Raw genomic sequence first — 11,863 nt, forward strand, 5'->3', positions numbered from 1 at the left:
ACCTAAAAGTTTAGAAGGGTCCAAAATGTTTCCATTAAGATTTACCTTTAATATAACATGTCCCATGGCAGGACTCAAATTCTTTCATAATCACCATATTCCACAATGAAGGAATGGCTTTACGGTTTTTCATTAAGTTCACTTAAACTATAAAAATGAATAAACATTTATAACCTTTATGTAGTCTTTTAGCTTATCATTTTCTGCTTCCCTTTTATGAATTTGGGCCTGTAGTCGTTCATGTACTACTTTCACTGACTGAGAAAAACGGTTTACTTTCAAAGCATTAGCCTGTAAAAGAGAAGAAATAACAAAATGTTATTTGCTATATTTTTCATCCTGTTAGTTTTACCCCATTCAGAAATGATTTAAAATGATGATAAAAGCTGTCTACTTTACATAAACTGCCGTCAACTACAAATGTATTTTCTGTGAAAGTACATTTTTTCTACTACCTACATTTTGTTTAATACTTCCCGATAACTATCTTTGTAAAAATACCTATCTGTCCTCCTATGTATAGCTCAAGGCACGTCTAAAATTCTCTTATAAATACCCAAATTCCTGAATCTGTTCCCAATTTGAAATACAATACAAATTTATAGAGTTCCTTATTCATAGTTATTTATGCCAACTCTCCTAAGTAAAATCCTTACAGATATTTGATACATCAACATAAAATACACAAATTATCTAGACTGACAAAGGCCTTTCTTATATTAATTTCTGAGGATATGGAACCAGGTTGGTAAGAAGGGAAGAGGGAGTTAATATTAAGAAAATATGAGAAATTAAGTCCAAAGCTCAAATTTTACTAACCTTTTCATTCTCAAACAAACATGAAAGTTCTTGTATATACATTTCCTTTTCCAGGACCTTCTTCTTAAGATTCTTTGGCAAATATAATGCAAGAATTAGAATTTCACAACTTGAATAATGACTGGCAGAGAAAAAGTGGGGGAGAAGGAGGGACAGAGGGACAGAGGGGAGAAAAGAATGGATACAAAGTAAAAAAAAAAAAAAACTTACAACATTTTCATTTTCATTATCAGTTAGATTCTTTAACAACATGCTGGATAAATTGTCTCCTGCCTGTGAAGAAAGGAGGTTATAAGTCAATGTTCACAAACTGTATTTCTCTACATTAAAAAAAGAAAGAAAGAAAGTAGCTGGGGGGTGGGGGGGCCTGAAATCTGAGAATCACGGTTCAAAGCCAGCAGGGATAGGAAAGTCCATGAGACCCTTATCTCCAACTAACTACCAAAACAGCTAGAAACAAAATTGTGGTTCAAGTGTTTCAGTGCTAGCCGTGAGCAAAACAGCTTATGGACAGTGCCCAGGCCCTGAGCTCAAATTCCAGAACCAGACCAAAAAACAAAAGAAAAGAAAGTGGAAAAAAATATCATTCAAAAAATGTACATGGACAACTACTACATACAGAACAAATTTTTAGAATAGTGATCAGTAAGTACAGCCTGTATGTTCCAAATCATACTTGCTCATAAATTATAAAACTAATTTTCTAAATTAATCCCAAATAATTCATGGGAAATTATAAACCAACAGATTTTTAAATCACAAAATAATTAATTTATAAAAGGGTTCAATGCAATGCCATTTACGATTAAGCAAAATTATAAATTCTAACATTAAGAAATTTCTCAAAAAAATGATAGCAAATTAATAACAGAATTACATGTAATCATTTTTAAATGAGAACACAAATAGTATTTGTGTTTCATGGTCAGGATCCTTCTTGAGCATATGAAAAAGTTATGCATTCTTTTCATACAAAAGTATATTTACATGTACATATAAAAATATTCTTAAATGACAGTAGATCTAAATGAAGACATCTAAAAAAACAAAAAAAAAGACATACGAACACCCAAACAAGCATATGAAAAAAATGCTCAGCATCACATCAGGCAATTCAAACCATGAGTACTGCTTCACCCCAGTAAAAATAGCTATTATCAAAAAGTAAAAATATAACAAGGTACTGGGCAAGAATATGGAGGAAATTCTTTCATAATAAGAATGTAAATTAGTACAGCCATTAGGGAAGACAGTATGGAGGTAGGTTCCTTAAATTTTTTTTTATTGGGCTTAGGTTATTACATATATTTTCACAGTATGCATTTTAACTTTCACAATGATGAAAATTATCATTCTACTCTACATAGCTTACAAAGTCCATGAACTTTAACAATAAAATCATATTCTCCATTTTGGATGGTATGTACATTACTTTCCTTTTGTTTAGCAATATCTGTTCCCTCCTTCACTCATTCCTTCTTTCCCATTCCCACCCATGAGTTGCTTAGTTCCCTTTTATCAGTGTCCAATGTAGCTGATGGTCCCCTCTGCTACATTATTATTGCTGTTATTATTATTACTATTCTCACACACTTTCTACTCATTCTGTGTCCTCTTTTCTTTTTACTGTATTTTCGTATCTCCTGCAACTCCATGTGCATTATTGCACTATTCACAATGGCCAAGATATGGAAACAACCCAGATGCCCCACTATAGATGAATGGATTCAAAACATGTGGCACTATATACAATAGAATTTTATACTTCCATTAGAAAGGACAAAGTAATGGCATTTGGTGGAAAATGGATGGAACTAGAACAAATCATGCTGTGTGAGACAAGCCAAGAACAGAGAGACAAACGGTGTATGGTCTCCCTGATATGCGGGTGTTAGAATTAAAATGAAAAGAGATAGAACAACGTAAACAGGTCTCAAGATACTTTTTTATGGATAGAAAAATCAAGTTTCTTTCAAGTGAAAAACAATACTAAATGAGTGCACAGGGTGAAGTCTTACTTGTTTGTAGTCTATCTTTCTAAGATGTTCTAAGGCCAGTTGAACACGCTTAAAAGTATCTAATTCTTTTGTTAATATTTCCTTCTGTTCAGCAATCTTCAAATTGGATGCAGAAAGGTTAGCCTGATATAAATATAACAATATATTTTAATACACAGCACTAAGTAAAACATTCTAAAATACAGTATTATTAAAGAATAATTTGTCTAGTAACTAAGTCATTCTTTTTCATAAAGTAATAGTAAATTTTCCAATTTTATTACCAGTAAATAGATGTGTGGCATGATCAGTAAAATAAAAAACAAAGACATACATTCTAAACACATGGTTCAGTACTTATTCTAAGAATTATAGAAAATAATTTATTTGGGGCCCTAACTCAAACTTGCATGGTGATGTTTTAAAATAGTTTACTATTCCAAATAATGATACTGAAAACAGACTTTAATTGTACTCAGAAAGGTTTATTCTAGGCCTATTCTCTAGTTCAAAGCCAAACAAGTCAAGCACCAAAATATGAGGTACAGAGTTTCCAGCTTAACCTCTTAAGAAATTCATGTCTGAGACTTTCCTTTAAGGAAAGAATTGCACTTACTGATACAGGAATAAGGAACATTATAAATACCACTTGGGCATTAAATTGTCACCTATGAACACACCCGTTTAAGAATTAGCCCTCAGGTAATGCATTTATAAATATGCTAGTTTTACATTTTATTAGATCTTCTTAAGTGAAATACTCACATTGTCTAAACTGATTTCTTCAACAGTGTTCTTAAATAATGGCAAAAGTAATTCTACAGAACAGGCTGCCAGCTCAGCTTCCTTAAGTGTTGCCTTCAGTCTAGTCTTTTCATTTAAGATGTCTTGATTAAGGCTAATTACAAATGTAAAAGAAAAATCCAAGTTAAATCACAAAAATGAGTTACATTTTTATATAAATATGGCACAAATTGACTATTACAGATCAATCAATTGCTCTACAAAATGTGATAGCAAATTGTCACTGAAAAATGTGGGCATTTTTCCTAGATGTGTGTATTTCATCTACAGTTTCTATACATGGAATAATTTTTTATTAAGACAAAAAATAATAAATATTTTCTGATTTATAAAATGAATCTGTTCATGCATGCATGTCTTTTCTCTTTCCTTTATTCACTCTTACTACTTATTTAAAAGATCTGCCTTTGTATACCACAAAAACTTTCTCAAAACAAATGGAACATCAAAGCTAAAGTAATCAGGTATCTAAAGCCCTTCACATTCAGCTTCAGAATACATCTACTACCATTTAAAAACTATCAGCCTTCTTAATTATGTTCATCTGGATATTATCCTGTACTACTGTAATTTTTTTCTTCTTTTTGGTCACAGCTAAGCTTAGTATGCTCTTCTCAATCCTCATGAGCCACAAGGAAATCCTGACTTGTCCCTATTGGCACACACCCAAAACACAGAATGATGTGACAAAAACTTTAAAGATTAACTTGGAAACAGGGTTTAAACATTTACTTAACTTCTAGAAAAGAAGTTAGAGAACAACTGAACGAGTTGTTTATGTAAAAAAGTTTATCAACATCCCAAAATCATTTGAATGGTTTGGGGTATGTGCTGATAAAATATGTGTCAAGCCTGCCTCCAGTTTTGACAAAGAATTTGATTTTAAATGTTCCTGTGAAAGGTCCTGGCCTCAAATTATCTGAATTGTTGGATCTTCCTTTAGTTGGCAGCTATTTGTCTTCTTTATAACATTTTATATTAACTTAGTAATAATTGATGTCATCTTACAGGCTATGTGAAGAAGTAGATTTTGTTCTTAAGCATCATTGGGTTAAAGCAAAGGGCCTGAAAAGATTATGACAGATAAAAAATAACTGTCCATCATTAAACCAATAGACAGCCAGGCACACACATGAAAGTCCAACTACTCAAGAGGAAGAGATCTAAGGATCACCTTTCAAAGCCAGTGAGGTAAGAAAGTCCATGAGACTCTTATCTCTAATTAACCAGCAAAAAGCTGGAAGGACAGCTGTAGTTCAAGGGACAGAGCCTTGAGCTTATTGCTCAAGGAAAGGGACAGTACCAAGCCATGAATTCAAGCCTAAATACCAGCACACACACAAACAGAAAAGGCAATGAACAGAAAGTCAGGAATTATATTTTCATTCATAAGTAAACTAGAAACTGGACTATGGTATCAACAATGACATCAGTGCTATTTAAAGATTATTATTTAGGGGAATATTTTGCACACGTAAGTGTATTTCTCATTTTTAAAAAGTAAAATATAGGGCTGGGGATATAGCCTAGTGGCAAGAGTGCCTGCCTCGGATACACGAGGCCCTAGGTTCGATTCCCCAGCACCACATATACAGAAAACGGCCAGAAGCGGCGCTGTGGCTCAAGTGGCGGAGTGCTAGCCTTGAGCGGGAAGAAGCCAGGGACAGTGCTCAGGCCCGGAGTCCAAGGCCCAGGACTGGCCAAAAAAAAAAGTAAAATATAAGAAATATTTGCTGCACAGCAATATTCCAAAAGACAGTTTATTAGTACCCATCAACTATACTTCCAATATCCATATTTTTGAATATTTTTATTATCTTTATGTAGTTGGACAACGGTGTTGACATTCACCTAAGCAGTCTATGAACACAGTGCATCTTGATCAATGTCATCCCTTTCAACACCCACCACTCCCAACCCACCGCGTTTTCTTACTTATCTTAATTTTAGGTCATGTATTGAATTTTTGGTCATTTAGCAAAAGTTTTTGTGTATATTGCATCTTTACCTCTGTCATCACTTCAACATCTTCACTCCCCATCAACCCACCCCTTCCCTTACATTTCTCAATTCGATGGTACATAGACAATGAATTCTTGCCTATATTCTTTTATTTACCTGCACTACAAAGATTTACTCTACAAATTCTTAAACAGGCTTTATCTTTCCATCACTAAGATACAAAAACACAGTGACAACCAAGTGGTTTATACTTGTTAACTCTAGCACTCATTGGTAAAGACAGAGGTATCTCAAGTTGAAGGCCAGCCTAAGCTACAGAATAAAGAGACCTAGTCTGAAAAAAATGATGAGGGGGTAAAAAATAACCTAAATTCAGCAAAATAAATACATTTGTGTTTAAATTAAATAAATATATTTTAAAGATAAATGCTAAATTTGTAAAAGATATTCTTAAAATAATACTATGTTTGATTCAGATAATACACACTATGGACAAAACATGACACACTGAAATCGGAAAAACAGACTTCCCCAAATAATGATGAGAATACCTGTTGATATGTCCATCATTGGCATGACATTGTAAATGTTTTTTCACTGGTGAACTTTTAAGATGGGAAAAGAGTTCTTCAGAATGACTACCATCATTAAGCTTCTCCATAAATTCAGCAAATGGATTCAATAACTTCTCCACAGAAACTGAATGTCAGGAAAAATTTTAGTTATTAAACATTTCAGTAGACCTTTTTTCCCCTCTCATTACCCTGTGATATAACATAAAGATGCAAATTTTGATGTAAAAGCACATTTCAAAAATGAAAATTTTAATTACTGTTACACAAAAAATAGGCCAAAATTGCAAGTACAGTAATTCATCAATTGCCAAATTCTGTCTGCAAAAGTCCTGTTATTCTCTACATAACCATGAGAATATAAATCTTTACTAGTCTATTTCTTGAAGTATTATAGTAATGTATAGCAATGTATCTCATCCAACTGAGAAAAAAACCAGACACACAAAGAGGATTAACAGAGGTTCTCAGTTTACAGGCTCATGGTATTTATGCCTAGAAATATAGAAAACGAACACACTTTTAAATGTATTTGATGGATGCTACAAAGAAGACAAGTTATTCTTTTGAAAGTGGACCTTTCCAAATTTAATTTTTTCATTACTCCTGGAGAGTCTTTCTTTGGGAATAATAAAAATAAACAAATGATTTCTAAACTTTACCAGTGAATGTTTTCTCTCAAATATAAAGATGTCTTCTTACGTTCTTCGTACCTGTTCCAATTCAAGTTCAACCTTTATCAAATACCAAGGCTATGTTTTCATAATATGACTTAATTTTATGCTTACACAAAATCACAGGTTATATTTAAGACTTTTCTGCATTGTTTTTCCAAAATCATGATTTCAAGAAGGATACTCAGTAGAGGAACACAAAGGTACAATGCATGTGCTTCTGATCATATAAAATATTTATTCTTTGTTGCAGTTTTTGTTTTCTTTTTGTCTTCTGTGTCTGTCTTTGGGAGGTGGGGGGGGCACAGAAATGAAGGGACAAAGGATGAACAAATCCTGCAGTGGTACTTTATGTTGAAAATGAACTATACAACTTGTGGGTGGGGACAAGATGGAAAAACATAGAACATAAGACAGGAGGGAAGGGGTGTCATTGTGAAAGAAAAAGAAATGTACTCATTACCTACTTATGTAACTGTAATCCCTCTGTACATCACCTTTAAAAACAATTAAAAATAAAAAAAGAAATTTTCATATTTTAGGTAGAATATGAAGTTACATGTTGAAATTATTCAAATTTAATTAGCAATTCAGAAACTTCTCAAAAGTGTAAAAATGTATGAGTTATTCACCAACTATTACATAGACTGCAGAGACATATTTAGGATATAAGTGAAAGAAATACTTGAGTCTCAGATACTTCTTTTTTTGCCAGTCCTGGTGCTTGGACTCAGGGCCTGAGCACTGTCCCTGGCTTCTTTTTGCTCAAGGCTAGCACTCTGCCACTTGAGCCACAGCGCCACCTCTGGCCGTTTTCTGTATATGTGGTGCTGGGGAATCAAACCCAGGGCTTCATGTATAGGGAGCAAGCACTCTTGCCACTAGGCCATATTCCCAGCCCCTCAGATACTTCTATAGAAAGTATAAGTAACTATATTCTCAAGGATAAAGCTTAGATACTACATTTGATCTTAGCCAAAAGGTTAAGTGATAATGACAAAAACATATTCAGAGGCTCAAAGGTACATCACTAATTCTTTGTTGTTATAATTCTATAGAAAACCATGTGTACTGAACAAAAATATATTTTATTTAGTACATAAACCTTGCTTGACAATATTGCACAAGCTTGTAATTGTAGCACTCCAGAAGCCTGAAGCAAGATGATCACAAATCCTAGGCCACTCTGGGCTACATAGCAAGACTGTATCAAAAACAAAAAAATTTTTAAAAACCACCTTTATAAAACATGCCATCATTTTAATCCACAAATGTATATTTGTATTAAGAAGCAGATATTTTGCAACAACATATTTTGTAGAACTTGCTCATGATGAAACAAAGATATCTATTCTGCAGACATGTGTAATAATCAAATCCTTAAAAGATAACTGATTTTTTTAATCTTAAAAAAACTAATCTACCAAAAGGCATATATTTAAAGCTTTTTACAGAAGTGTTCATGGGGTTCGCTGATGTAGCTCATTCATTCAGCCATTCTTCTCACTGTGACCAACAAGTGTTTGGCAGATAGCTATTCAAGGACAATGATATTGCAATGGTCAGAGAAAGAGAATCATAAACAATGACCTCCCTTAGGCCCTCAATCACTATTAAGCAAGCAGACCAGCACCATACAAATACAACTAATCTCTCTAAGAAGAAAAGCATATGACTCTTTCAGACTTTTATTTCTTCTATCACTAATTTTTGAAAAAAGCTTTCATGGACTTCAAAGACACATAGTTTCTCTGGGGAAAAAAAACCATCATAAATTACTCTGCAAGAATCACAGAGTGAAAGTGACCAGAGGTTAAAAAAAAAAAGTCATGTTCTGAGTAAAAGTAAAAATTGGGAAATAACTTGTTCTGATACAAAGAGATTAACCTGAATAACCAGCTATACCGTTCTACAATGAATAAAAGGGGAATTTGTATTTAGATGAGCTGTAACTGGATAGTATAGGGGGAACACAAACAGCAAAAATGTCTGAAAAAATACAGAATATGTACTTCAAGGCCCAAGGTGGGATTTCCCCTCTCAAAGTTACTGCAGTGAAAACTCCAGCCTGTCAAGAACCCTGTTACTACTTTTCAGTCAAAGGTGCTCATATTTTAGCTTTCTTTAAAACTTGCTACTCTGTGAGGGCAAATATACCCATCATTTTCTGCCCTCAAAAATTACTTAACACAGTGGCAGCTTAAACAGGGTTCTTAAATAGCCATTAAGATGAATAAACTGCTTTTGTTCAGCCAGGACACTTCTGACCTGTAGTGTGCCACTCTGTACAGATCAACTACCCATGGAGACAGGACCAGAAATGTTTAGAATACCCTATAGTCACAAATGAAGTCAGTATTCTTTACCAAATAAAACTTTTCATTCAACTCGATCTATATTTTTGTCACTTAGCAATGATTGACTTTTATATCGTTTCACAAAAAGCTTTATATAGGTGCTACTAGCATCTAGCACCTACAAGCAAGGGGAAAATAGATTTCCTCTTTGAACTGGTTAGTTTGCCCGAAATCAGAAGAGCTAGTGGGGCTGTTTTGAACTAAAAACCATGAAATACTAATATATGAGTGAATATAAAGATCCACACCAAAGTAGTGCACAAACTTCCCTTAATATTTAATACCACTCACGAATTCAAATTATACTCAAAAGACGAAAGCTGTTCTCTTCAAAGAATGAGGAATGAGGAGGATTAAGAGTGAGCTATGGCGAAAATCTAGCATGAGAGCTGTGGCTTAAACCACTTAAACCCAGTGGCTAGTAGTAGTTCTGCTTTATCACAAAGGTCTACAGAAAGATAATTAGGAATCCTGGAGAAGGAACTATTTCCTGGGGCTTCAATGATTTCTTGAGGTTCCAATGATTTCTTTGATGCCGCAACGAGCTAGTCTTTGAATTATAAAGTACTATTTCTGAAACTCAGCCCTAATCTGGGATTTTGCACTGGACAAGCCGACCTCTCAGGCCAACAAGTCCCAGGGCCCACACCACCACAAGAAACAAGTCTGGCCGCCGCCTCCTTGAGGAGCATGGAGGATGGACACAGAAACGCGCCACGACGGCCGAGAGTACAGCCAGGGTGGGCGCCACAGATGTCAATACCTGAACCCGCCCAGTGACCCACCCCAGTCCCAGACCTCCGAGCGCGGCGGCCAAAGTAATGCCTCAGACTCAGACACGATCCCATTCTGTCAGAGGTGGACCGCGCCCACCAAGCCCACCAAGGCACACCGCGGCAAGACCCCCGCTGCTGCGTCAGCACGTTGCCATGACGTCAGTCAGGACGCACAAAGGGCCAGAAGGTCCTTGGAGGCGGACGTTCCGCGGTGGGTATGGGAAAGCCGGCCAGTGTACCTGTGGTGTCCAGCTTGGTCGGCTGGGAGGAAACGGGACGCGGAGAGTGAGAGAAAGACTAGGAATGGAGACCGAGGTCGCGAAGCAAGAAGCTGGAGGATTCCTAGAATAGCTTGAGAGGCAGTGTCCTCCCAGGTGTTGGGGCATGAACGCGGAGTTGGTAACCGGCGAACGGCTTCTCTGGCAACCCCTGTCCCGCCCCTTCCGGCGTCCCGCAGCCGGCGTAGCCGATTGGTCCTTCTACGGTCCTTGCTGCTTCTACGAGCGGAAGTCTGGAGGCGGGGCCAGTGAGGGGCTTTGTTGCTGCGGTCGGTTCCCTGGTGATTTTTTTTTTCCTCAAGGCTTTGTTTTATATAAAGGGCAGTACTTGTGTATAGTTACCGGAAAACTAAGCTCAACCACGAAAGAAAACAAGGCCAATCCCGAATCTTCTAACTGTAGGCCTGGAAGTGTTCGTGTTTTGTTTTTGAAGAGGAGTTTGGAAAAAGCCAAGGCAAAACTACAATGGAAGGAAACCTCACATTTAAGTATGCGATGATGTTGGGGCTCAGGTGTTTTTGATTTTTTTTTTCTCCTGTTAAAAGAGCAGAATTGTGGTGTTGGAACTGCCTCCCGAAAGCCAAATCCTGCTATCTGTCCTACAGCCATCTAGTATGGTTTTTAAGAGGAACAAGCATAGCTTAAAAACTCATTCAGTACTTACCTGCGTATATGACTGTGCTTAGAGCAACTATCAACAGCCATTTAACCATGCATGCTCCCATTTAATACTGATTTTTAAGGAACATCTGCTGTTCGATTCAGCATGCCCTGTGAATACCCAGCAAAAAGTCATGCCTTAAAAATTCCATCACTGTTCCCTGTTTACAAAGTGCTAGAGATTGAAATTTATCACTGATGGTTTGTGGTCTTTGGCAAGTCATCTGACTTGTCTAAGCCTATTTTCTGAGAAAAGGAAGAGTTGAGGTTAAAAACATGAACAATGCCGGGCACCAGTGGCTCCAGCATGTAAGCCTATCAGAGACTAAGATCTAAATGATCGGGGTTCAAAGCCAGCTCAGGCAGACAAACAGATTCTTAATTCCAATTAACTACTAAAAAGCAATTGGTAGAGCTGTGGTTCGTGTGGCAGTGCAAGTTTTGAGGAAAGAAGCTAGGAGACAACACTAGGTCCTGAGTTCAAGCCCCAGTATGGGCACACAAAAAAATAAAACAAGATGTATACACAATTCTGGTCTATGCAGTGCTAACCAGGGAGTCTAGCTGAAGTTTCTAACTTGTCACAATTGAAATAATTTAAGAGAAGCACATGGTTTAATCAATGTGTTTAATTAACTGCATTGATATTAGATGTAATTATAAAACAATCACAAAATCTAAAAGATTTTCTGTATATAGCGATCTCAAATTTAAAATTTTAACTGAATTGTTCAAGTAGGGTAAATGGCATCCCAATCTAGATCTAATCTAAGTCATTTTATTTTTTCTATTTCAATCATCATTACTTTAGGAACTCCCAACTAAGCAAAGCCTTGATTTCTCTCAATAAGCCTACAAGCCGGAAGGGTTGTTATTTCATCCACACAGCTAAATATTCAAAACAGAGGAGAAGTTCCTAGAAATATCTAAAGGAAGAAGACAATCAGAACTGTGGTCTGATCTC

General features: G+C 36.0%; 1 protein-coding gene across 2 annotated transcripts in view; it reads right to left on the bottom strand.

The window, feature by feature from the left end:
• The window catches only part of Odf2l (outer dense fiber of sperm tails 2 like), a 42,100-nt gene extending 31,754 nt beyond the window's left edge, over positions 1–10,346 (bottom strand). For both annotated transcript variants that reach the window (XM_048351694.1, XM_048351695.1), the window contains exons 1-7: positions 10,201–10,346; positions 6,134–6,281; positions 3,582–3,714; positions 2,838–2,960; positions 1,030–1,092; positions 820–891; positions 175–291 (exon numbers count right to left, since the gene is read on the bottom strand). In XM_048351694.1, coding sequence (XP_048207651.1) covers positions 175–291; positions 820–891; positions 1,030–1,092; positions 2,838–2,960; positions 3,582–3,714; positions 6,134–6,243 — 618 coding nt within the window. In that variant the 5' untranslated portion in view covers positions 6,244–6,281; positions 10,201–10,346. The remainder of the gene's footprint in view (positions 1–174; positions 292–819; positions 892–1,029; positions 1,093–2,837; positions 2,961–3,581; positions 3,715–6,133; positions 6,282–10,200) is intronic.
• Positions 10,347–11,863: the final 1,517 nt, after the last annotated feature.

The sequence above is a fragment of the Perognathus longimembris genome, chromosome 7 (genome assembly GCF_023159225.1).
Source record: "Perognathus longimembris pacificus isolate PPM17 chromosome 7, ASM2315922v1, whole genome shotgun sequence".
In the NCBI taxonomy this organism is placed as follows: domain Eukaryota; kingdom Metazoa; phylum Chordata; class Mammalia; order Rodentia; family Heteromyidae; genus Perognathus; species Perognathus longimembris.